Source organism: Symsagittifera roscoffensis, chromosome 6 (assembly GCF_963678635.1).
Source record: "Symsagittifera roscoffensis chromosome 6, txSymRosc1.1, whole genome shotgun sequence".
NCBI lineage: Eukaryota > Metazoa > Xenacoelomorpha > Acoela > Convolutidae > Symsagittifera > Symsagittifera roscoffensis.
The window spans coordinates 21,351,740-21,378,846 of NC_087067.1; the positions used below are offsets into that span (position 1 = coordinate 21,351,740).

The following is a 27,107-nucleotide window of genomic DNA, read 5'->3' on the forward strand; positions in this document are numbered from 1 at the left end:
AGAATGTGGTTAATACTCTTGTCCAGTGCTTTTTTTCAGGAAAAATCTAAAAAATTGTTTATGCTCAATTCTGATTCGAGGTTTGACTTGATTTCTTTTAATATTCACTTCATTTTCTTTGTTGAAAAAACGGCAAACTACACTGTTGTATACATAGTTCAACATAGTTCGTGAAATTCAAAGAGTCTTAAGGGCATATATTTGTTCAGATTTTTTTCCTTGCGTTCATTGCCCTTTCCAACTGTCAGTTGGTTATGTTCATTGTTTCATCACCTGCAACGATGGCGTGAAAAACAAAATTAGCAAAGAGTTTAGAGCTATCAAAAGAACTGATAGACAAATCTCAAGATTTTGTTCATCGAAAAACTCGCTCGGGAAAAATTGATAATAACAGTGGCGAACTGATTTAAACAGATCAAGCTGCACCTTGTAAGCGCCAAATAGCACAAAAAAACAGCAGGAAAAAACTTCATGAATGTGCTATGAACAAACTGACGTCAACGGAAGTCGAAACCCACCATCTCCAGACACCATGTCTAAACAACTGTCCCGCCAACGCTTATTTAGCCTATAATACTCCTAAGATTAACCATGCTTTTAATTTACCACGTAGCAAAGTTTCGCATCAAAAAGAGCATTTATTTATGTGAATTCAGGGAGGGAAATTCGGAGTAAAACTATACACCGCAAGCTCGCTAAAAAATATTTAAACGGTTCATCGCCTGAAAATAATTGCCAAGTAAAAACAACAGTCTAAAACGTTTCTTCTAGTTATAGCTTGCAAAATTGCTCGGAGAAAGCGTTTTTGCGTAGTAATGCAATGCAACCTATCACAACAAGCTTCCAAAGTTCCATCGCTTGAATAGTTTGGATAAGAAGCTCTCAACGGAATTTTGGAAGTCAAATTGCAAGCTCAATGTAAGTTTAGCTTTTTCAACAATTTTAGTTCAAATCAATTGAATGGCTTGCTAGCAGACATGGTAATGGGCCGCGCCGCCACTGGCACGGGCTAAACTCGGGCTGAAGCCTCAGTGTCTTTAATGGGCCGAAGTTTTTGACAGAGTAAACGGCGCACTACTTGATTTGTCTGCTACCAATGTACCGTGATTATATGCTATTTTGTGATAATGTTACTGTGATGATAAGATTCTGCTTTGATTATAAGTTTTCCCTCTGAACTATGTTTCAGCAGTGCATTACCCATCGGTCCGCAACGGGCCAAAAAAATCATCCCAATGGGCCAAGACTAGACAAAAAAGTTCGATCGCGGGCCGTGCATGGATCGCAAAATGTCGGTCCATTGCCATGTCTGATTGCTAGTAGATATAGGACATCAGTGATCGGAAGTTTAACTTGAGACCAGCTGACTGAAATTGAACCCTCCAAAACTAATGGGTCCTACAAACTTTAGGTTCCAAAACTTCATAATTCAAACGTTTTTTGCGACAACAACTTTGTTTTTGGTTTACTGGGAGCCAATCTAAGTCTATTTGACTTAGTTGCCACTCGGTACAAGATTTCAAATACTTTTTAAGGCCATTTATAATTATCACCAGGGACAAATTTATGCTTTGTAAATGTTTTATTTTTCGACTTCTTTCAGTTAATTTTTTTTCAAAAAGATCGAGTTGCGTCTGTATTTCTATTTGCTATCTTGCAAAAATTAGTTTTTATAGTTTTGCCAGTCAAACGGGCATTTTTTTTGAAAAATAAGATTCATCAGATCCGCTGCCAGAGGTAACGCTGTTGCGTTTTCTCCCTAAGATTTCAGGTTCGAGTATCGGTCGGCCATTCTTTATTTTTGGAAGGTATGAAGTTGAAATTATTTCTGAGAAAAAAATTTCCGATATTCTTTGTCTATTCATCTTAAACGACTCAATTTCCATAGCATGGACGTTTTTTAGTTTAAAAAATCTTCACTATAACTGAAAATTATCTATCGTCCCTTTACTTTCTCAATCTGCCAACTCAAATTCTGAATAAGTTTTAAAATTATTTATTCCTTAAAAAATTTTTGGCTGGTTTTTATTGGCTTTGTGAACTTATTTTTGTTTTTCTATTTACAAGTGATGATTCTTTTTTGCTAATATAATTCAGTTCGGCTCTGGTTCAAGTTTTAAAATTGAATAGGTCAAAAAAAATTCTTTGACAGCTGCTTTTCATAGCATTTGTTTATTTTCGGCTCAACAGGCGTCCACCCACATGTTGTCGGCTTAGTGTAGGCTCGGCAAACAGTAATTTTTAAAGCTGGTGAATGCGTTTCTCGATATTTTTCTGAATTCTTTTTTCTATTTTTCCAAAAAAAATTGTTCTGAATTATGTTTTGCCTCTTTTTTTTTATTCGTTAGTTTGAAACGCTGCGCTTGTGTTGCGCATCACAAATGATGCGAATTTATTTTTTGGTCACTGTGGTGAAAATCGTGTCGTTTAAAAAGGTCCAATTATTATGATTTAGACGTTTGACTTGTAGTTTAGGTTTAATTTTAAATTAAATTCGCTACTCAGAGCCAAATTTTAACTAGTTAAGCTTTAAACTTAACAGTTAAAAAATTTTGATGAAACACTTCACCCATACAGTGCTGATTTAATTTAACCGGACAAACCGCGTTAAACTTGAAATTTATAACCCGTTTTTCTCAAATTGGGTTGAATTTAGGTGAAAACTTATGAATACAAAACTTGCTCAAAACTTTAGCAGAATTAATACGGTGTAATTTGTTTTGCGAAACTCAGTCGATCACAGACATAATTAAATCAAAGTGAGCTCCTTACGTAGCGCAACAAACTTTTATGGAGGGTATTTTCTCCAAAATAACTGCAATTTGTTTAAAAATTGTTTGTAAATAAAAAGTTGGTATTTTATATAGTAAAAATGACCTTTTTTGTCTATCAAACAAAAATAAATTAACTTATACAATATTTTGGAGATTATACCCTGCATAAAGTTTATTGGGCTACGTAAGGGACTCACTTTGATATAATTATGTTTGTGATCGACTCGGTATTTTTGGCGTAATTTTTGATTAACTAAGAAAAGCCAAAATGACCCATTTTTGGGGTAAAATTTCGGGCCCGAAATTCGCAGAAAAAATTACACCATTATAATTCTGCTAAAATTTTAAGCAAATTTTGTATTCATAAGTTTTCACCTAAACTCAACCCAATTTGAAAAAAAACGGGTTTTAAATTTCAAGTTTAAGGCGTTTTGTCCGGTTAATTTAAATCAGCACTGTATAACGACAGCTCGAAAAAAATGTAAAAAATTTGATACTAAAAATTTAACGTGGTAGCCTTATCTTATCACAAACCTTGACACGCTATGAAACGTTTTCATACCAGCAACCAGAAATAATTTGGGTGTTTTCCATCAAACGCCACAACCATGAAAGTAAGGGCATCCCTCAGTTTTCAGAAAAGCTGCCCAATTATTGGATTGTCTAAGCAAAATTGATGAAAAAATGACACGATGTTAAATATTATTACGCCTAGTTAATTTTCAAGAGCTTATACCTACAGACTTGCTATTTTTATGCTTGCATATTAGTGACAACTGATTAATATGTTCGTGTGATAAGTTTCACAAGTTTAGCACTAGTGCAGAACTAGATCAACCATTGCCATTTCAGCATGAAACTTTAAACTACATTTCAAAAAAATAGTTCACATTTATACTTTGCTTTTTCTGATTCCTATGATTCCTAACGCAATTTTTTTTGTAAAGTTTTTTTTTAAAAAGTCCTAAAAACGCTATTTCTGGCGTATTTTTTCAAAATTTTGCCTGCGGCGCTGAAATTTAGGCCAAAACGGGGTCTTTTTAAGCTTTAAGGGAATGCATACATTTTTTATTTCTGATAAGAACCAATATTTCACTGCAGCAGGCTGTATTCACACGTGCATGCTATGTTTGGAACGCCTTTAAGGTCGCGACTTTAAGGTCTTTTCTTAAGTCGCTTATCTTAAGTCTTTTCTTAAGTCGCGCCGTCGGTCTTATCTTAAGTCGCGCCGCTTAAGTCTTTTCTGAAGTCGCGCCGCTTAAGTCTTTTCTTAGGTCGCACCGCTGAAGTCGCGCCGCTAAATTCAGAAAACATCCTAGGAAAATACCAATATTCACTACCCGGGTCGAAGTCCGCGACTTAAGAAAAGACCGGCGCGACTCAAATTTGACAATTCCAGACCGGCGTGACTTTATATTGGCAATTCCAGACCGGCGCGACCGAAACTTGGCAATTGAAGACCGGCACGACTAAAAAAAAACCATCGCGACCGGCGCGACGCAAAACACCGTCGAAACCGGCGCGACCTAAGGTAATGGCGCGACCAGCGCGACTGAAAATTTTCATTTTTAGACCGGCGTGACTGAGAATAAACCGACCAAAAGTATTTTCTTAAGTCGCGCCGTCGGTCTTATCTTGAGTTGCGCCTTTAAGGTCTTTTCTTAAGTCGCGCCATCGGTCTTATCTTAAGTCGCGCCGCTCAAGTCTTTTCTTAAGTCGCGCCTTTAAGGTCTTTTCTTAAGTCGCTTATCTTAAGTCTTTTCTTAAGTCGCGCCGTCGGTCTTATCTTAAGTCGCGCCGCTCAAGTCTTTTCTTAAGTCGCGCCGCCTAAGTCTTTTCTTAAGTCGCGCCGCTGAAGTCTTTTTTTAAGTCGCGCCGCTTAAGTCTTTTCTTAAGTCGCGCCGTCAGTCTTTTCTTAAGTCGCGCGGCCTAAGTCTTGCCCTAAATTGCGCCGTCAGTCTTTTCTTAGGTTCATACATTAGAGCATCCACTCAGCTTTTTACGGTATGTGCATGATAACACATTAATTATTTGATCTGATATTTTGGTTTATTTTAAAGGATCTTTTGATCGATTTTAGGCGCCGAGGTAATTATGATTTTCGAGGCAATAAACTTCAACTGCTACTAGAGCTACTAGAGTTCAACCTTAAATAGTAATATACATTGGATGTACTCACCAATCTTCCCTATGTTATCTATAACAATCATAAAAAATGTTTCAAGTATAAGTCTGCAATCACCAAAGTAACTATTTTGAATAATCATCTCACACAAACCCAGTGTGGTAGATCGTCATTGAACAAATCATGCCTTTTTTAAGGCATTTTTGAGCGCAACAAGACCAAATTTTATTAAGGATTGCAGTGTAATGTCAAAGATATATTTATTTTTACGATAATCAATTTTAAAACTAATGCAATGTTTAAATAGTTTCGAGTTAAATTATGATGAGATTGATACAATTGGAAAAAACTGAAACTATGAGAAATTTAGTAGCTCAAAATTTCCCATTTTTTAGTCTCTAAAAAATTATAGAGAAAGTTGATAATTTCATATCGTGTCATATTGCAAAGCACTTCAAAAACCGTCAAAAAAATTGTGAGAGAAGTCTTAAAAGTGATCAGGTCAAAAAAATGTATATGACAGCTGCTTTTTATGGCATTTGCTTACTTTCAGCGCAACAAGCGTCCACCCACATGTTGTCGGCTTAGTGTAGGCTCGGCAAACAGTAATTTTTAAAGCTGATGAATGCGTTTCTCGATATTTTTCTGAATTCTTTTTTCTATTTTTTCAAAAAAAAATGTTCTGAATTATATTTTGCCTTTTTTTTTATTCGTTAGTTTGAAACGCTGCGCTTGTGTTGCGCATCACAAATGATGCGAAACTATTTTTTGGTCACTGTGGTGAAAATCGTGTTGTTTAAAAAGGTCCAATTATTATGATTTAGACGTTTGACTTGTAGTTTAGGTTTAATTTTAAATTAAATTCGCTACTCAGAGCCAAATTTTAACTAGTTAAGCTTTAAACTTAACAGTTAAAAAATGTTGATGAAACACTTCACCCATACAGTGCTGATTTAATTTAACCGAACAAAACGCGTTAAACTTGAAATTTATAACCCGTTTTTCTCAAATTGGGTTGAATTTAGGTGAAAACTTATGAATACAAAACTTTAGCAGAATTAATACGGTGTAATTTGTTTTGCAAAACTCAGTCGATCACAGACATAATTAAATCAAAGTGAGCCCCTTACGTAGCCCAACAATATTTTATTGAGGGTATTTTCTCCAAAATAACTGCAATTTGTTTAAAAATTGTTTTTAAATAAAAAGTTGGTATTTTATATAGTGAAAATGACCTTTTTTGTCTATCAAACAAAAATAAATTAACTTATACAATATTTTTGAGATTATACCCTGCATAAAGTTTATTGGGCTACGTAAGGGACTCACTTTGATATAATTATGTTTGTGATCGACTCGGTATTTTCGGCGTAATTTTTGAATAACTAAGAAAAGCCAAAATGACCCATTTTTGGGGTAAAATTTCGGGCCCGAAATTCGCAGAACAAATTACACCATTATAATTCTGCTAAAATTTTAAGCAAATTTTGTATTCATAAGTTTTCACCTAAACTCAACCCAATTTGAAAAAAAAAACGGGTTTTAAATTTCAAGTTTAAGGCGTTTTGTCCGGTTAATTTAAATCAGCACTGTATAACGACAGCTCGAAAAAAATGTAAAAAATTTGATACTAAAAATTTAACGTGGTAGCCTTATCTTATCACAAACCTTGACATGCTATGAAACGTTTTCATACCAGCAACCAGAAATAATTTGGGTGTTTTCCAACAAACGCCACAACCATGAAAGTAAGGGCATCCCTCAGTTTTCAGAAAAGCTGCCCAATTATTGGATTGTTTAAGCAAAATTGATGAAAAAATGACACGCTGTTAAATATCATTACGCCTAGTTAATTTTCAAGAGCTTATACCTACAGACCTGCTATTTTTTATGCTTGCATATTAGTGACAACTGATTAATATGTTCGTGTGATAAGTTTCACAAGTTTGGCACTAGTGCAGAACTAGATCAACCATTGCCATTTCAGCATGAAACTTTAAACTACATTTCAAAAAAATAATTCACATTTATACTTTGCTTTTTCTGATTCCTATGATTCCTAACGCAATTTTTTTTGTAAAGTTTTTTAAAAAAAGTCCTAAAAACGCTAATTCTGGCGTATTTTTTCAAAATTTTGCCTGCGGCGCAGAAATTTAGGCCAAAACGGGGTCTTTTTAGGCTTTAAGGGAATGCATCAACTTTTTATTTCTGATAGAAACAAATATTTCACTTTTTATTTGACAGAAATAGCAACTGAATGGAATAAAAACACCTCTTGGCTCAGAACTGAACAATCATAAAAACAAATAGAACTTATATACTTATATACTTGGATAAACTATCATAAATGTTGTTTATTCACGTTTTTACAATGTCTTATTCGATCCAAGGACAAGTCGCTGCTTTTGAGGGCTTTTGTAGCAAATTCTTGGGTACAGTTTTTTGGGTGCCATTTATGGATTAATCCTCTATCTTCAAGTCTTAGTACAGATAGACCACTATTTAAAGCGTTTCGGTACAAAGTCGTATCTTCGCTACCCCATCCAAGATATTCTGGGAACCCGCCAAGGTTCTGGAAATCCGAACCTTTCATGCACGACATTCCAGTGCCGAACCGGCGCCAGAAACCTCGCTCTTTCAATGAGCGGTTCAGTTTGTGTTCTGTGATACCTAAATCAAACCCGCTAACCTTTGGTAAAGAATCATTGAACTCATTTTTGGGCATTTTTTCGCTCCATACTACTGGAAAATAGACGCTGTGGGTCTGGATTGAGTAACTCTGGCATCTCTGGAGGAATTCAATGGTACTGAAAACGTCAATGTCGGTGAAGAGAAGCGTTGCTTTGCTGCCGAATTTTTTGATGGCCTCTTTCGCTCCATTGTTCCTCAGTCGGCCTCGCGACATATATTCGACTTTATCTGAGACCTGAAAAGGTATTTCAATGTTATGATTAAATGAATAGTTTCAAAATTGCTTCAGCCCTAAAGCTTAAAATAAATTACAAAATACTTCTGATTTACTTTTAGAAATTCAGAAAACATCCTAGGAAAATACCAATATTCACTACCCGGGTCGAAGTCCGCGACTTAAGAAAAGACCGGCGCTACTCAAATTTGACAATTCCAGACCGGCGTGACTTTATATTGGCAATTCCAGACCGGCGCGACCGAAACTTGGCAATTGAAGACCGGCACGACTAAAAAAAACCACCGCGACCGGCGCGACGCAAAACACCGTCGAAACCGGCGCGACCTAAGATAATGGCGCGACCAGCGCGTCTAAAAATTTTCATTTTTAGACCGGCGTGACTGAGAATAAACCGACCAAAAGTATTTTCTTAAGTCGCGCCGTCGGTCTTATCTTGAGTTGCGCCTTTAAGGTCTTTTCTTAAGTCGCGCCATCGGTCTTATCTTATATCGCGCCGCTCAAGTCTTTTCTTAAGTCGCGCCTTTAAGGTCTTTTCTTAAGTTGCTTATCTTAAGTCTTTTCTTGAGTCGCGCCGTCGGTCTTATGTTAAGTCGCGCCCCTTAAGTCTTTTCTTAAGTCGCGCCGCTTAAGTCTTCTCTTAAGTCGCGCCGCTGAAGTCTTGTCTTAAGTTGCGCCGTCAGTCTTTTCTTACGTTCATACATTAGAGTATCCACTCAGCTTTTTACGGCATGCGCATGATAACACATTAATTATTTGATCTGATATTTTGGTTTATTTTAAAGAATCTTTTGATCGATTTTAGGCGCCGAGGTAATTATGATATTCGAGGCAATAAACTTCAACTGCTACTAGAGCTACTAGAGTTCAACCTTAAATAGTAATACACATTGGATGTACTCACCAATCTTCCCTATGTTATCTATAACAATCATAAAAAATGTTTCAAGTATAAGTCTGCAATCACCAAAGTAACTATTTTGAATGATCATCTCACACAAACCCAGTGTGGTAGATCGTCATTGAACAAATCATGCCTTTTTTAAGACATCTTTGAGCGCATAAAGACAAAAGATTTTTAAGGATTGCGGTGTAGTGTCAAAGGTATACTTGTTTTTACGATAATCAATTTTCAAACTAATGCAATGTTTAAATTTTTTCGAGTTAAATTTTGATGAAATTGATACAATTGGAAAAAACCGAAACTATGAGAAAAGACTTTTAAAAATTTAATAGCTCAAAATTCCCTATTTTGTAGTCTCTAAAAACTTATAGAGAAAGTTGATAATTTCATTTCGTGTCATTTTGCAAACCACTTCAAGAACCGTCAAAAAAAGTTTGTGAGAGAAGTCTTAAAAGTGATCAGGTCAAAAAAATGTCTATGACAGCTGCTTTTTATGGCATTTGCTTACTTTCAGCTCAACAAGCGTCCACCCACATGTTGTCGGCTTAGCTTAGGCTCGGCAAATATTAATTTCTCATGCTGATGAATGCTTTTCTTGACATTTTTCTGAATAGGTTTTTCCTTCAATTTTTCAATTTTTAAATAGTAATATACATTGGATCTACTTACCAATCTCCCCTATGTTATCTATAACAATCATAAAAAATGTTTCCGGTATAAGTATACAATCAGCCAAGTAACTATTTCGAATAATCATCTCAAACGAACACAGTCTGGTAGATCGTCATTAAAAAAAAATCATGCCTTTTTGCTGACATCTTTGAGCGCAAAAAGACCAGTTTTTATTAAGGTTTGTAGTGTAGTACTATAGGGATACTTATTTTTACAATACTCAATTTTCAAAGTAATGAAATGTTTAAATTTTTTATCGACAAATTTTGATGAGATTGTTACGATTGGAAAAAACTGAAACGATGAGAAAGGATTATATATTTTTTTACTTATTCAATATTCCTCATTATTGTAGTCTCTAAAAGTTGTAGAGAAAGTTGATAATTTCGTTTTGTGTTATTTCGCAAAGCACTCCGAAAACCGTCAGAAAAAATTTGTGAGACAATTGTGCAATTCTAGTCAAAATTGAAAACGAACGATTTTTTTTAGAGTTGACTACTAATTTCTATGCTCCTTGGCGATTATAACGTGATTTGAGTTCATTGGATCTGATTAACTTCCCGAGTGTCACTGCGAATAAATTTACTGGGAAATTTTTAGAGTTTGTATAAATGAAGTTCTTCAGCACTCATTTTCTGATTTATTTTTAGAAACTTTTGCAGAACTTTAGTTTTAATTATTTTTTTGAAATTTTTCAATAAAATTAAAAAAAGCGTTATCAGTTTGGGTTATAGGCTGCTTTTTGTAATCAAATTGTCTACAAAATCACTGAATACTTTTCTCAAATCGTCTTTTATGTCAATCAACCGACATGTTTTTCAAATACCCTTTCTTTTCAATATTTGTAACTGATTTTGGTTTTAAATTCATCAACTCCATTTGGTTTGATTCCTTTTGATTTTTGTTTTTCTTGTTTTTTCATTACTCAGTTTTCTCATAAGGTTCGATTTTCTTGGCTTATACTTATTTCTTTTAACAGCATCATATTGCCTCGTTTGATGAGCGAAACAATTTTGCTATTAGCGAGAGTCATCTGAAGAGGTAAAATAATTGTTCAAAAAACCTTTATAGAACATTTTTTGGCTAAACGGGTGTCTGCTCAATAACTGCAGACTTTTTAAGCAATTTTTTTTAATGCAACTGTTGATTTTGATTGTCACGCTTGTCGTGTTTTTTAATTGAATTTTTTAAAACAAAATTTAACAATTTTGGCAGTTCTTGCTTTTGATGTTTGTGGTGATTGAAAAAAAAAATAAAAATATTTGTCTTGCAAAAAATCAAAGTTTTAAAACATAATTGTTCAAAAATTTTTTATGTCAATGATTTCTAATGTCAATTTGTTTTTCTCCGGCTCAATGAGCGACCTAGAGTGGCTATTTTTGGCTCGATGAATCTTTTGTCGGCTTAGTGGTGGCTCGTTAAAAAAATATAGAATGCTCATATATTTTTTCAATTTTGTTACTTCCGTCAATTTGTTTTCGCTAGCATGCAATATTTTGCTTGCGTTGTATTGCTATTGATGCGACGCTCCGCTTCGCCTTTCTACAAAATTTTTGGTCAAAATACATTCAATTTTTTGTAAAGGATATCCGGTCAGTTTAAACTGGCAGTCCCGTCAAACAAGCTTTAAACCAAAAAAAATCAGCGGACGATTTGGTTAAACATCTCAAGTTGATTTTTTAGCTTATATCATGACAGATAAATTAACCTTTGTTCTTGCAGTCTTTTCAAAAACTTGAATTTTTGATTTTTTTCAAGTTGTTTTTGGGAAGTGGCTTTGTTTGTAACATTTAGTGTTTTTGAGCAAACGAAACACTGAGCATTCAAGAAAAACTAAGTCACCCTTTTGATAGCCAGAGCTGCTTTGATAAAATTTTCAGTCAATTCTCCAAAAAAAATTCCGAATGAAATTCAACTAAAAATATAAAAGACAAAAAAATCAATTCCAAGACAAGCTGGTTAACGAATATGACTTTGAAAGATTCGGAGACAGTTTTGATTGCTTGAATACATGAGCAAGAAGAGTTCAAGCATCAAAAGTTAATATCTTGAAATATCTTTTTTTTGGTCTGATAGCCGAAATTGATTGTCAAGTTGAAGTATCCAACAAAGTACTCAAAGAAAAAAATTTTGACCAAATTTATTAAGTTAATTAACCTGTTTGGTCCGAATAAAGCTCAAAGATCACGCAGTTTATTCAAATGAGTAAAATTGAAATTGGTTGTGTGTTTTTGGTAGCTTGAATCATTTCTGAACATTTTTTCGAAAAGCTTATTAAGCAAGCAAATATTAAGTTATTTAACATTGCTTTTTGTTGCAATAGGTGTACAAAAAACTAGATTGATTGGAATTCCGAATGAAAAAATTCCGAATGAAATTCAACTAAAAATATAAAAGACAAAAAATCAATTCCAAGACAAGCTGGTTAACGAATTTGACTTTGAAAGATTCGGAGACAGTTTTGATTGCTTGAATACATGAGCAAGAAGAGTTCAAGCATCAAAAGTTAATATCTTGAAATATCTTTTTTTTTCTGGTCTGATAGCCTAAAATGATTGTCAGGTTGAAGTATCCAACAAAGTACTCAAAGAAAAAAATTTTGACCAAATTTATTAAGTTAATTAACCTGTTTGGTCCGAATAAAGCTCAAAGATCACGCAGTTGATTTAAATGAGTAAAATTGAAACTGGTTGTGTGTTTTTGGTAGCTTGAATCATTTCTGAACATTTTTTCGAAAAGCTTATTAAGCAAGCAAACATTAAGTTATTTAACATTGCTTTTTGTTGCAATAGGTGTACAAAAAACTAGATTGATTGGATCAGCTTTTGGAATCAAGTAGGTGCACATCTCCTGAATACCAGATCAAAATAATTATTTGTATTACTACATTTTGACATAACTTTCAATTTGTTTCGTTCAATTTGTTTGCTCAATTTGTTTCGTTCAAACATCAGAATGAAAATCTAAGTGAAAAGATCAATATTTAAGTAAACTATATACAATCTGTAGGAAACATGAAAGCAATATTTATATATTGTGTATAAAACTCAAAACAAAAAAAAACAGATGGACATTTTGAAGTTGTGATATTCCCTTAACTCTATCTGAAAACTGAACTAATAATACGGTTGAATTATAAGTAAAGTTAACAAGTAGTTATGATAATAATAGATTGTTGAGCAACTACAATCTTTCAATAGTTTAAAAAGAGTGAGTTAGCTTTAGCACCGGAAAACTGATAAAAACAATAGACACGATTGGTAAGGTGTCTATTTCGTAGCGATCAACCGATCAATCTTAAATGAACAATAGAACAACTCCACCTTATGTCTTCAATTACTTGGTGGACAATACACTACTACCCTAAGTGGTGTAACAAATGTAGCATTGTGTAACTCAATTCTTTTTTTTTCTTTCTTTTATATGGAAGGGCAACTGCTAGCATTCCTATTGTGATGTTTCGCATATGAGCGCCAGCTCAAAAAAGGAAGTGAAAGCCAAGTACTTGAAAAACACTGAACACCAATCGCTTAGCAAATCTATTGTGATGTTATGCAGACAAGCAGGAGCTCGAGTTTGTCAAAAAAATTAGACTTTTCGTTGGTGGATTTTTACGCAAACCTTAAAAAAAATTTTGGTCAAATTTCATTCAATTTTTTGTTGATGATATCTAATTAACTTAAGCTGACAGGCCCATCGAACTAATTTTCGAGCAAAAGATTCAGCGAATGATTTGTTAGGCAATTCAAGTTGAATCTTACAGCCTGAATCAAGGAACAAAAATAACTTTTCTATGGTAATTATTCAAAAACAAACTTTTGATTTTTTTTTTTTGGAAACTGGAATGTTATTCAACAAAACAGGGTTTTCAGAAAACTAATTAGTGAATTTTCAAAACAAAATCAAACTAAAGTATGGATAGCTAGAGCCGCCTGGATAGATTTCAAAATTTTCTGTCAGCTATCCGAATTGATTTTTGAATGAACTTCAACTAAAATTAAGAACACAGAAAAGTTAATCCGCATTCAAAGCTGTTCGAAAGATTGAATTATGAAAAATTCAGAGAGGGATCTGATCGTCGATTAAGTAAATGCGCGAAAAAAAAATCAAGCAAACAGTTTTAACAATGAAATTTGACTTTTTTTTGTTCTGGCATGATAGCTTATAATGGTTCTCAAGATAAAGTATCAAAAAAGTACTCAATGACTCAAAGAATGACTTGATTCAATCTGTCGATGAATTTATTTGGTTCTCTATATCTGAATGATCACGCAGCTCATTGAAATGACTAATGGCTTCAGAATGGCTTCAAAATCTAAGTAAACAATGAAACAATGAAGTTTTACACATTGTTATATAATTTCAATCGGTTTGCAAAAAACTAGGTTGATTAGATCAGCTTTTTAAATCACAAACCTGCACATCTCTTGAAAAGATAGATGAAATAATTTTCCACAATTTTTGAAAAAATTGATCATTTGAACAAGTTTTCCAAAAAATTATTCTTTGATAGATTTCATGACGTTTGAATAGCTTGAATTGCAGCGAAAAAATCTGATTTTCAGCAAGCTATTCACAAGATGAAATTTTGTTCATTTAATGTGTTTTGCTATCTTGACTTGATTTGAAAAAGGCTCTGTTTTTGAATTTTTAGAAAACTTTTATTGGTTCAAATCGAAAGCAAAAATTACAGATTTCAAGCCAACTTTTCGGATGATCAAAACTTGCATCGAAAAAATTTGACAGGTTGATTTGCCATTTATTCAAAAACTAAAAAACTAAGTAAAATTTAAGTGTGAATCAATTAGTTTTTTTAGTTGTTAATCAATTCGAATCAATTTGCAAGAAGGGGAAATTTCCAAGCCAACTATGAAACATCTCTTGTGCTATATTTCATGAAGTTTCTTACATTTCTCAAAGCTCAAACCACATTGAAAAAAGATTCAAGCAAGCTTTTCAATGATTAAACTTTTAAAATAATTGTAGAAGTTATTTGATGGGCTAGCTCGGCTTGCAAGTTTGTAGTTTCTGTTAAAAATTTTTTCCGCTGGAACGATTTATCCACAAGCACCAGCAGATTTATTGTGGGTGGCGGGGGGATTCGACTTTCAGAAATTCGACCTCCTGCCGACCCAAATGGTCCCCTTTTGAACTATTTTGAGATATCAGTTTTTGGATGACTGACCCTAAATTTTTTTTGAATGCGCCTTCGTCACCAAAATAAACTAATTTTGAGGGGGAGCGCGCGCTAGAAAACGCTATTTTTCGGCCAACATTTTCCAAAAAGTGCCTAGAAACGCTATTTCTGGCCTGTTTTTTCAAAAAATTTGCCTGCTTTATAATGATTTGGGAAAGCTCAGAAAACCAATTTGGTTGACCTAAAAAATTTGACAAAATATTTTTGAAAAATCGCCCCCTCTAGAAAATTCTATATCCACCCCTGTCCCCAAGAGAAATGACTATAACACTGCTCATCACGCAGAACTGCTGTTTTGACCCTGCGTGCATACAATTTTTTGATTATTTTTCTTAGCTGGGTAATGTTGCCTCACCATCAAGCAACGGGTATGGATCACGGAACCTTTCAATTAACAGGTGAAGACGTAACCCTTTCATCGATGCTGCCCTTTCACCACCGATCCTCATCTCATAGTACAAGAACAGCTTAAGTCTTTTTGACAGCTTAATGATTTTGAAAGAGATAAATTTTTCAAAGCAGACCATTTCAAATTGAAAAAAACTCAAGAAGATTTTGTTGAAAATGATGAAACCTTCCAAAACAATTAATTCAACGAATATTCAACAGTATAACAATCTAACATGAGCTACTAAAAACAACGACAAGGAAAAAAGAGCATAAAGGTTGACGAATTCAACCGGTTTTTAGCAAATGTTGCAGAGGACTTTTAATATTTTGAAAGAATTAAGAGTCAGAAAGCAAATTAAATCAATGTTTTTAGCAGATATAACGCAAAATGAAATATCAAACAATCGAATCACTAAAAATCAAGTTTAGTTTAGATACAAATGGATTTATTCTTTATATATTTAATAAGATTTGACCAGTTTTGCTCCCAGTTTTGACAAAGTTTTACAAAAATGTTTCAATAGACAAGTTTTCCAGACAATTTAAAAATTGCTAAAGTTAAAACCTCCCTTCGAAGGAGTACAATTGATGCTTTGATCACCAAAATAGAAGAAATGATTGAAGATTGGAACTCTAGAAGCACGAAGACACAGTGCAAGTTCATTGACCTTAAAAAAGCCGTGATACAGTTGACCAGATGCTTGATACAGTTGACCACATGACCAAAAATTTCGATAAATGTTGTAATTAGAAAATTTTTCACCTTGCTCTAAAATACTACCTAAATTTTGTAACCTGGGCTTAGAGCTGCACAAAATATTAATTACAAATCTTCAATCATGAATTTTTAGACGTTTTGCTCTCAGGGGTAGGTATACTGCTGAAATTTCCCCCTATTTGCTTCAATTTTTTTCATTCTCACTAAATCGTTTTTAAAATTCATTGATCAACTATCGATGTTAAAAACCAACAAAAGTCATATCAGGGTCAGAGGCGCCTGAAAACGGGCTGCAAAGTTCCACGGCGTTCTCGCCATGAGATTTCGTTTGGTCGTCAATATAGAAAATTTCACAGGGAATGGAATCTACATTGCAAACAATTTATGATTTTTATTTAATGAAACTTTGAAATGTTTTAAAATTTTTGATAAGTTTGGATTGGATCTCAAAAATAAAAGTTACCAGCAAGCAGTTCAAGTTACCCACTTTTGTATGAAAATATAATCATAGTTTGAATTGATTTGCTGAAAACTGTAATTAGAACTTTCTAGTTTGAATTGGTTCGCTGCTAGATGTTATTCTTAAGCAAGTTTTTTAACTGAAATTTAGATTTCTTAAAACTTTTCACCTGTCACTTTCAAGCAAACTACTCTATCGATTCGAAAGCCAGCGACTAAAATTACTTTAATATCAACTTGGAGAGCAGTTTAAAAAAATCGAAAGCCCAAACCCAAACACAAATTTGAGCATAAAATAATTATGTATTAAATTGTCTTAAATAATTGTAATAAAAAGTTTAATTGTAATTAAATAATTGTAAATTGTAATTAAATTGTATTAAATGTGTTTTATATAAATTTCTTTTTTTAGAAAAACAATAAACCACACAACAAGCATTTGTAAAAATGAAAAAAAAAGGCAACCACCAGGAATTGATCCCGATAACCTATGCTTGCAATGTACTGGAAAGTTTTGAAAAACAGCGAGAAAGACCAAATTACTCACCAAATGAAACCTTTCTAAGACACTTTGTGATAGTTTTCTTTCCGCTGCTTTCTGAACATCTTCTTTGTCCATAAATAATGTAGATATTAGTAAGTTGAGTCGCCCTTCTCTTCTCATGATTTGTCCATAATGCTCCAAAAAATTCCAGAGACGTGACTTGATTTCATGATATGGTGCAATAGCGACGAAAGCGTTTGAAGTACAATTTCGGTTTATGTTTAAATCAAAGCCACTTTTTCTATTAACATTTGAGGGGAATTCTGGGGCTTCATTTCGAAAAGGTATCATTATATTGCAGTTTGATTCAAGTTCTTGTGAGAGAATTTTGTAATTGGGATTGTATTTTATAGATTCAGTCGTGGTTTTATCAATTTTTGTCTGGTGTAAGCAAAGAGATTGCTCGTAGATATGTGCGAATAAACCGACACTTGATGAATTAATTGTGTTGCAATAGGCTTTTTGGCTCATCGGGCTCTGTTTGTGAAGAAAATACGCCTAAACGACATGTACTTTTTATGAATTATTACAAATTGGAAAAAGCGACATAAAAAGAGATTAAATGATAATTAGTAAAGTTGAAAAGTTCTGATTCGCCGGTAAAAGTTCAGTAAGACAAAACATGATTTATAGAAAACATGGTTACCGAGTCTGGGAAGGATTTGTTGAGGGCCGACGCTTCTTTTGCAGGCATTTGGCTATCTTTTTTGAAAGGTTTTACACCATCCTTTTTCGGCCAATTGATCTCACAATTTTTCTAAAAGCGCAAATTTGTTGATTTTATCACAATAATTCAAATCAGCACTGTAAAAAGCGCTTGTGTTTTGCTCTTGTTTGTTCTTTGCGCTAAAAGATATGCGCTTGTTTTTTTTATACGTCACGCTGGACTCAAAATCATTTCCAATTCAGGAATAGATAAACTTAAGCTTCAAATTTGCTTATTGTTCCGACTTTCGGTACGAAAGTAACGGAATATTTGTGCTCGGGGTGGGTTTTTTTTTCTTCAGACAAATTTCGACTTTTTAACTAGCCATTTTTGACGGAATTTTTTATATCATTCGAAAGATATTGTTGTCCTGAGCTCAAATTTGAAAAGATATTTCAACTGTGATTATTTTTCGTAAAGTTACGGGGGTTTAAAGGTTGCCATTTTGGCCAATTTGGGACAATTAACGCGCGATATATTTCGCGCTTTTAACGCGTAAGCGGAGAGTTAATCCGTCTTAGAAATCGTTCCAAATTGGTTGAAAGAAGCCTATTTGTCATAATTGGTTTGCTACAAGGAGCGAATTAGATTCTTTGTACTGTATATGGCGTGTGGGGGGATGGTTTTCATAAATAATTTTAGAAAATTTTTTTTTTCATTTTTTTAAAATTTCATTTAATTTTTTAATTTTATTACTGCTCCATAAACCTTAAAAGGCAGGCGGAACATTCAGGGCTTCGCCCTGATACGAGCAGTCTTGTTTTAAGTTTGAAACCATTGTGGCAGAAAACTGCCAACAATGTAGTGTGCTAATAGAAAAGAAGGTTTCGATCAAATTTGTTAGAGGAACTTTTTTCTGAGGAAGAATCGAATTTAGAAGATTGTTAAATATGCGTCATTTTGATATGTATACTCTGTGCTTATACTTCTCTGAGGCAAGTTTGTTCAAAAATCTAATAGATCAGTTAAAAACAATGTGATATTTTAGAGTCAGGGGCGTTGACCGGGTAACTTGCCTGATCTTTCTGATTTTTAAATAGGTTGTTTTTTTCTAATATCGGCATTAAACTTTTGTGAAAATTAGGAAAAAAAATTCTGTTTTCAAAAAACAATTCTGTTTTCCCATTTTCAAAAATTTTCGCTCTAGATTCAAGTTACAGAATTTACATCAGATCGTTTTTTTCTGTTTTTTTTTGGTATAAGGTAGTTTTTTACTGTTTTTTACTGTTTTTTGGTATAAAGTCCGCGATCTAGGCCAACAAGTTTGCGAGAAAGCAATTATATCAAGACTTTCAGTTGAAAAAATTTAAAGTATTTTGGCATCCCATATAGTAAGGGTAAAAAAACTAGTGAACCCTAAAAACACGGAAAAAACAGGGAGCTGCAAAACAAATTATGTTGGAGTGTCAGGGCTAAACAAAACGGGTTGACTTTTGCTACTGTGGCGAGTTTTGTCCGATTCGGTTTCTTGAAACAAAAACCACATTTGTGTGTACAAAATGTGCACTATAAAACCATGTGCAGAAATGTTGAACTATAAGTAGAACCAGAGTTTCGAGAAATGCCAAAATGTATGACTTGATTTCATGATATGGTGCCATAGCGACGAAAGCATTTTAAGTACAACTTTGGTTTATTTTCATCTCAAAGCCACTTTTTCTCGAAACACTTTAGCAGAACTCTGGGGCTTCTCTTTGAAAAAGTATCACTATATTGCAGTTTGTGATAGAATTTTGATAGAATTTTGTAATTGGAATTGAATTTTATAGATTCAGTCGTGGTTTCATCAATTTTTGTCTGGTGTAAGCAAAGAGATTGCTGGTAGATATGTGCAAATAAATCTGCAGCCGAAGAATCATTTGTGTTGCAATCGGCATTTTGGCTCATCGAGCTCTGGTTGTGAAGAAAATAAGCCTAAGCGACATGTACTTTTTATGAATTAACACAAATTAAAAAATGCGACATAGAAAGAGATTAAATGATAAATAGTAAAATTGAATAGTAACTCTGATTCGCCTGTAAAAGTTCAGTAAGACAAAACATGATTTATAGAAATCATAGTTACCGATTCGCGGAAGGATTTGTTGAGGACCGACGCTTCTTTTACGGGCTTTTGGCTATCTTTTTTGAAATATGTTACAACATCCTTTTTTGGCCAGCTGATCTCACAATTTTTCTATAAGCGCAAATTTGTTGAATTTGTCAGAGTAGTTCAAATCATCACTGTAAAATGTGCTTGTAATTTGCTTTAGTTTTTTTGCGCTAAAACATTTGCGCTCGTTTTTTTGCTCGTCACGCTGGACTCAAATTTATTTCCAATTCAGGAAAAACTCAACTTTAATTTTAAATTTGCTTATTTTAAGTTTGAAACCATTTTGAAAGAAAAATGACAATATTTTTGTGTGCTATTAGAACAGAAGGTTTTGACCACATTTTGTTAGAGGAGCTTTTTTTCCGAGGAAGAAGCGAATTTAGATATTAGAAGGAGCGGAAGATTGTTAAATATGCATGATTTTGATATATATACTCTGTGCTTATATATACTTCTCTGAAGCAAGTTTGCTCACACATTTAATAGATCAGTTGAAAATAATGTATCATTTTAGAGTCAAGGCGTTGACAGGGTAACTTGCCTGATCTTTCCAATTTTTATTTAAGATGTTTTTTTTTAATATCGGCATGAAATTTTTTGTAAAAATTGTGAAAAAAAATCAATGGTTCAACAATTCTGTATTCCCACTTTAAATTTTTTTTCTGGGCTGAGGTGTTCTACTCATGATTCGACCGACACGGTCGATCGGAGTCCAATTTTTGTCGCAAATTGAGACGGTGGAACAAACACTAGAGTCGAACAAAGTCGAATCATGAGTCGAACAGGGTCAATAGTGTCGAACAGGGTCGAATCATGAGTCAAACACGGTCAAATCATGGGTCGCACAAATTCTCAACATGGGCCACAACATAGCTAAAATTTGGGTCGCGCAAAGTCGCAATATGAGTCGCGCAAATTCGCAACATGGGTCGCGCAAAGTTTAAAGATTTAGGAAAATGTTAGAATTTAAAGTTTAAATGAGATTAGTTTCTTGAGTGATTATGTGCTATATTTTAGATGAAGAAACAAGAAAGCAAAGGCAAAGAAGACAGAAGTCCTCGAGAAGCAAAGAATTTCTTATTTTTTTGATGAAACTATTTTAAATATATTTAGTAAATAATTTTTTGTATTTCATAATGAATTAATTTTAAAATTATAGTTTTTAAGTTCTTAAGTTCCCACAGACTTTTTAAAATAAACGACTGATCTAAATCGGTTTTGGTTTTTATATTAATTTTACTTATACATCAAAAGGAGGTAAATAGCTTGGAAATGAATCTCACTGCTCCAAGTTTTGTCATTCATAATAGTGAATGAAAAAGTAAAGCATTGACAATGTTGTAGAGAAATAATAAATGCAGTCTGCCTTTTCGTTTCACGGTGTAGAAGCTCGGACTGCTGTTTGGTTTTTGACCTGGTCTAAGCTTGATTTCTGATTAGACTTATTGAGACGTGGAGGTAAGCTAATTAAGTTTTCATTACTGTTTAACATTTGTGGTGTGTTTTTTTTATCTTGTTTCTATTTTGTGTTTGTTAAATCTAAACTTGTAGAGGTCTGTTCGAGACTCTTATTCGCATCAGATGATTTTAAGTCCGAGTTGGCTCACTCTTGGAGTGTTCAGATAAGGTACACCTTCTGTTCGTCACGCTATCTTATTTTCGGCCGGATAGATTTGTGCAATTTTTTATTCTAATACCAATCTTAATCTTACTCTGATATCTCCTAGTCAAATACTGGTATCTAGTGTATACTGGTATTTGCGAGTTAGATATCTGGAACTGTTCGGATGGAGAACGGCTGTCTTCCAAGTAATGTTTATTTTGCTCTGTTGCTGAAACTATGACAATTTCAGCGTTACAAATGATTGTAAGTGTTAGTTACGGATAATGATTGGATAGTTAGATATATTTTACAGAGACAGTTTTATCAATAATAAAATTGGATATAAGTACTAGCTTTAAACTGGTTCCAATGATCCGATCATAGTCTTAAAAGCAATAAAAAAGTTTTTTTTTTTCAAATTAGTGTCGTTTGTTTGGCATGCTGAGATAAAAAAATGTTCAGACTGTCTTTTAAAGACTATAGAGTAGCAATAAAATTTAAAAAAAGTTATGCAATAAACTAAAATGAAAATATTTTGTGAAAATCATCTCCCCACTCGTCATATAAAGTACAAAGTGATAAGTTTCGCTACTATTAACAAATCATTTATGGCAAACAAGCGTCCTCAACCAATTTGGATTAATTTCTAAGACGGATTGAATCTCCGCTTACGCTTTAATATTGCGCGTGAAAAGTCCCAAAATGGCCGAAATATCAATATTTAAACCCTCGTAACTTTAGGAGAAAGGATCACAGGTGGAATGTTTTTTCAAAGTTGACTCAACGAGAGGTTAGGAATAGCGAATATTCGTAGTAAAATAATCAAATTGAAAAACATGGTTTGTAGAAAAATGACTGGAAAAACAAAAAAAAAACAATCATAAAAAATGTCAAAAATTTTTTCATTTTTTTTGTAGTTTTTAAATTTTTGAAGTTTATGATTCAAAACAAACGCTGAAATTCTCAAAAAAAATTAATTTTAATCGAGTAAAACTAAAAAATTGTATGGCCTAAATTAAGCTTTTGTAAGCTTTCAAAACATTAAAATAAGAAGCTATTGCAAGCCTGCGTGCTCGCTTTAATCGCTCAAATTTGAACGAAAAATCAAAAAAAAAATCAATATTTTTTCTCAACGCTGTTTTTTTTGGGTTAAAATTTCTTAATGTCGTTTGAATCTCGAATGAAAGAACCTTATTATGAAAATTCACACAACACTCTTCTATGATAATTTGTGGTAGCTGATCTTGGAAAATAAAAGAAAAAAAAAGAAAAAAATTAGAAAAACAAAGTTCCTCCCAATTGTTCAAATGGTCGAAACACTTAGGCCTGGAAAAAAAGTACTTGAGGTGAAAATCTTGAGCATATTTTGCGGACATTGAAACAGTGAACAATACCTTAGAACAAAAAAACAAAGAAACTGAAATATGAAATAATTACGATTGACTGCTCAATCTGGATTTTCAATTTTGTAAATCAACTTTTACGAATCTTAGGTATTTGAGAATAAGCCGGTGTTTCGGGTTAAAACTATCTTTCGCTGCTCCGACAGTCGAAAAAATTGATGGAATATTTGATCTCGATCGGCTTCTTTTCTCCAGTCAAATTTACCTAGGATTTTTTCACTTAACTTTTTACTTAGTGTAAATGGTTTGCTGCCCAAAATCAAAATCAAAAAATTTTTGTAAAGTTGTTCAGTTTTCCTTTCAGACTATTTGGACGAATCTATTTCAGAATGAGCTACGGAACTCGCGATATATTTTTTCTTATTAAAGCGTAAGTGGCGAATTAAATTAACCGAATGTGTAGAAATGAGACACAAACTCAAACAAGACTGCTCGTATCAGGGCGAAGCCCTGAATGTTCCGACTGCCTTTTAAGGTTTATGGAGCAGCAGTAATAACATAAAAAATTAAATGAAATAAAATAAAATGAAAATTTTTTTTTCGAAAATTTGAAATTTTCTAATGAAAATCATCCCCCCACACGCCATATAAAGTACAAAAAGATAGATTTCGTTCCTTGTGACAAATCAATTATGGCAAATAAGCTTCGTTCTACCAATTTGGAACGATTTATAAGACGGATTAAATCTCCGCTTACGCGTTAATAGCGCGAATTATATCGCGCGTTAATTGTCCCAAATTGGTCAAAATGGCCATAATGGCAATCTTTAAACCCTCATAACTTTGCGAAAAATGATCACAGGTGAAATATCTTTTCAAATTTAAGTTCGTGACAACAATGGCTTTCGAATGATATAAAAAAATTCCGTCAAAAATAGCTAGTTAAAAAGTCGAAATTTGTCTGAAGAAAAAAAAACCCACCCCGAGCACAAATATTCCGTTACTTTCGTATCGAAAGTCGGAACAATCACTGTGTTTTTAAACAACGTATTGCGGCTAAAATTTGAAAAAAAAATCATTTATTCAACCAAAACATTTCCATCGACTTCAAAGGCAGTCTGAAGTGGTATTGATAATGCAGGAACAAATTTCAAAAATTATTTCACTCACCGTTTCATCAGTATAATCGCAAACAAATATTACTCTTAACAGAATAAAGGTTGTAGCAAGAAGTAGAATTAACAAAGTTTTCAAGTAGCGTTTCATGATAAATTGTTGTTTCTTCCGGATTGGGTTTGCAATGCAAATCAGTATCCATTAGTTATTTTTCAGTAATTTCCATTCTGCGTCAAACTCTGTTAAGTGTCTCTTTAATTTGATCCGAAAATGAATCAGAGATAAATATCATACCACTAGATTCTTCTTTTTTTTGGCTTTTTATTCTGATCATTGCAAAATCAGTGAAAACCCTGAAAACACTGAGTTTGGCTAAGTGCACAAAACTGTGCAATCGCGAGAAGCGTATAATTATATGACAAAGCTTAATCGAAAATGAAAAAAAAAATACAAAAAAGGGTACCATAACGCTGAAGCGATGATAATTAGTTCAAGTGACTAAATGATTCAGCACCGTGGTATTAAATCATGTTTCAATCTATGAATATAGATGGCCCATATTTGCCTATGTTCGAACTACGTTACAGATCTGAAATTTTGAACACCATTTAAAGATTCTAGGCACTTCTACCAACCCTGTACCCCAGATTTAAGTAGTTTTAACGATTTAACCCTTGACTTTACGAAGTCAAAAATTCAACAAATAATCATTTTGACATTGAACATTGAGGAACATGAAGATTGGACTTGGTGAACAAAAATTGAAGAAAAAAAAAGTTGGGTGAAACATTACATGAACCAAATACTGGGAAGTACTAGTTTGCATTGAGACGTTAATCCGGGTTTGGTTTCGACAGGATTTCAAAATGTCAAGCTGTGTTGTTTTCTCATTTATTAAATTTGAATTGTACAAATGGGTAATCAATCCTGCTTGCTTAGAAAGTTTGTCAAGTTTGGTAAATGAATCATCATCCTCTTAATTTCTAACTGTTCTTGCTGATTTGTTATAAAAGTTTGGATCACCGAATCATTATAATATTTTTTCCATTAATTTCTGATGAAAGTTTCAAGCAGCCAGTAGAAAAGTAACAAATAGCGAAGAAAATGGAAGAACAAATGAAGCAAAAACCTTGTCTTTGAAATTATTACGAAGTTCATGTGAATCGCTACTGTCACTTAAAAGCGGAAAATATATATTTACCAATTGCAAAATAAAGCTTGCGATTAAAAGACTGAATGGACTCTTACGCGCCATCCGATGAAAACATTAAAAAAAACTTGAGAGGCAGTGTGTGAGTCAATTCATATTTTTAAAAACGCTTTGATTTCTTTTATGCATGGATATACTCGAACAAAAAGTTGTACGAGCTCTATTGGGCTAGCCAGTGTTTGGCATGAAAAACTCGAAAACAAGATGCGTTGATATTAAAATACTTTTTTGAAACTACTAGAAACGATTTTTTTCCGACAAAAAACTATGTGGAAAATAAAATGGGCGAGAGGCGACTGTAGAATTTGAACAAAAAATTTGAGCTTATTAATTGTCTTTGTCTAATTGTTTCGACTTTCGATACGAAAGTAACGGAATATTTGTGCTCCGGGTGTTTTTTTTTCTTCAGACAAATTTCGACTTTTAAACTAGCTATTTTTGACGGGATTTTTTTAATATCATTCAAAAGGTATTGTTGTCCTGAGCTTAAATTTGAAAAAATGTTTTACTTGTGATCATTTTTCGTATAGTTATGGGATTTTAAAGATTGCCATTTTGGCCAATTTGGGACAATTAACGCCCGATATATTTCGCGCTATTAACGCGTAAGCGGAGATTTGATCCGTCTGAGAATTCGTTCCAGTTTGGTTGAAAGAAGCTTATTTGCCATAATTGATTTGTTGCAATGAGCGAAATCTATTCTTTTGTACTTTATATGGCGTGTGGGGTGATGATTTCATACAAAAATTTGAATTTTAAGAATTTTTTTTTCGTTTTATTTTTATTACATTTTTTTGTTACTTTTGCTCCATAAACCTTAAAAGGCAGTCTGATACGAGCAGTCTTGTATTACTCCTTTTTTGATTGTGATTTCTTATTTTTGAAAAAAATAATACCCTCAGCTCAAAAATTTTAATTAATTTCACCTACGACAACTTTTCGTGAAGCTATGGGGGTTCGACGACTATCAGTTTGATCAATTTGGGTTAATCAATGAGCTTGAATTATTCATATTTCTATTAACGCAGTGAAATATTTGGCTCAGAAGTTGTTCCAAGCGCAATTGAGCCATGAAAAAAACATTGCTTTTTAAATATAGCTAGAAAAGACGCCCAATCATCATTTTGCTGGGGGAATTTTGCCGGCCCAATTATCATTATGCCGGGGGAAAAATTTAAGAAAAATGAAATTTTTATATTTCGAATTTTTTTTGCCAAAAGCTTCCTTAGAAACGAGAAACGTTTAAAAGCAGTAGAAACACTGGGTGCTTTGTCCTGCCATCATCAGAGCATTCTTGCTTTCTCTGGAAACTAACTTTCAACATTGAAAGAATCTGCATCTTGCCTACCGAGTTGAGGTCCGCGACTATTTTTTCGACCGTCGCGACTAATTAATTTTTCGACGACCGCGACTATTTTTTCGACCACCGTGACTAATTTTTTGACCGCAGCGACTAATTTTTTGACCACCGCGACTAATTTTCGACCGCTGCGACTGATTTTTTCGGCTATACCGCGACAAATATTTCGACCATGCCGCAACTATTTTTTTGACCGTCGCGACTAATTTTCGACCACCGCGGCTAATTTTTCGACCACCGTGACTAATTTTTCGACCGCAGCGACTAATTTTTCGGCCACCGCGACTCATTTTCGACCGCCGCGACTGATTTTTTCGACTATACCGCGACTAACTTTTCGACCACCGCGACTAATTTTCGACCACCGCGACTAATTTTTCGACCACCGCGACTAATTTTCCTTCGGTCGCGCCGGTCGCGGTTCCACATTCCTTCAGTCGCGCCGGTCGCGGACACTTTGCCTCGGTTCGCAAAATCTGGAAATACCAAAATTTTGTCGCGATTCTCTGAACATAAAACCACAACCTCGACCCGGGTAACTAACAGTAAAACGATTCATTCCTCTGACATTATACTGTCTTTATGCTTTTATCGACATAGTACGTTAAAAAAGATTAACCATGATCTCTTTCAGACTCTTAGTACTTGAACAAAAGTTAGAAAATTTGGGATACGTTAGTGTGACACCTCCTCTAGTGGTGTAGTCCTTTGCGGAGGGGTTCGCAGTAATCGGATCTACCCCGGTGTATCCTGGGGATTAGCTCTTAGCTTTTGTGCTGTCGGGCAGGTATTTGTACTTCCTATTACCTGCGCGATGTATTGGATCACGTGCTTCCAATATGTCATCGACGGTTCATCAAACGAGACCATTTCTGCAAACGTCACATGCCGCATTGCCCAGTGCTCAAAGACGTAAGTGCGAACCTTGGGGAGCCTTGCTTCGGCAAACGCAAGCCTTGGGGGTCACT

At 33.9% G+C, this 27,107-nt stretch overlaps 2 protein-coding genes across 3 annotated transcripts in view; both read right to left on the reverse strand.

Annotated features, from left to right (window-relative positions):
• LOC134848523 (vigilin-like) overlaps nt 1–15,457 on the reverse strand; it is a 352,291-nt gene extending 336,834 nt beyond the window's left edge. Inside the window, exon 1 of the mRNA XM_063866021.1 lies at nt 15,447–15,457. The gene's annotated coding sequence lies outside the window, so the exon portion shown is untranslated. The remainder of the gene's footprint in view (nt 1–15,446) is intronic.
• On the reverse strand, nt 7,218–24,775 carry LOC134848524 (chondroitin sulfate N-acetylgalactosaminyltransferase 1-like). Of its 2 annotated transcripts, XM_063866022.1 has the most exons (5): nt 24,402–24,775; nt 23,624–23,734; nt 17,356–17,466; nt 16,713–17,207; nt 7,218–7,825 (listed from the first exon to the last, which is right to left on the reverse strand). In XM_063866022.1, the coding sequence occupies exons 2-5, from the start codon at nt 23,717–23,719 to the stop codon at nt 7,241–7,243; spliced, it is 1,287 nt and encodes a 428-aa protein (XP_063722092.1). In that variant the 5' UTR covers nt 23,720–23,734; nt 24,402–24,775; the 3' UTR covers nt 7,218–7,240. The 2 variants fall into 2 exon arrangements, with proteins under 2 accessions (XP_063722092.1, XP_063722093.1); XM_063866023.1 differs by lacking the exon at nt 24,402–24,775 and having other exon boundaries at nt 23,624–23,915.
• Between the last annotated feature and the right edge of the window lie 2,332 nt (nt 24,776–27,107).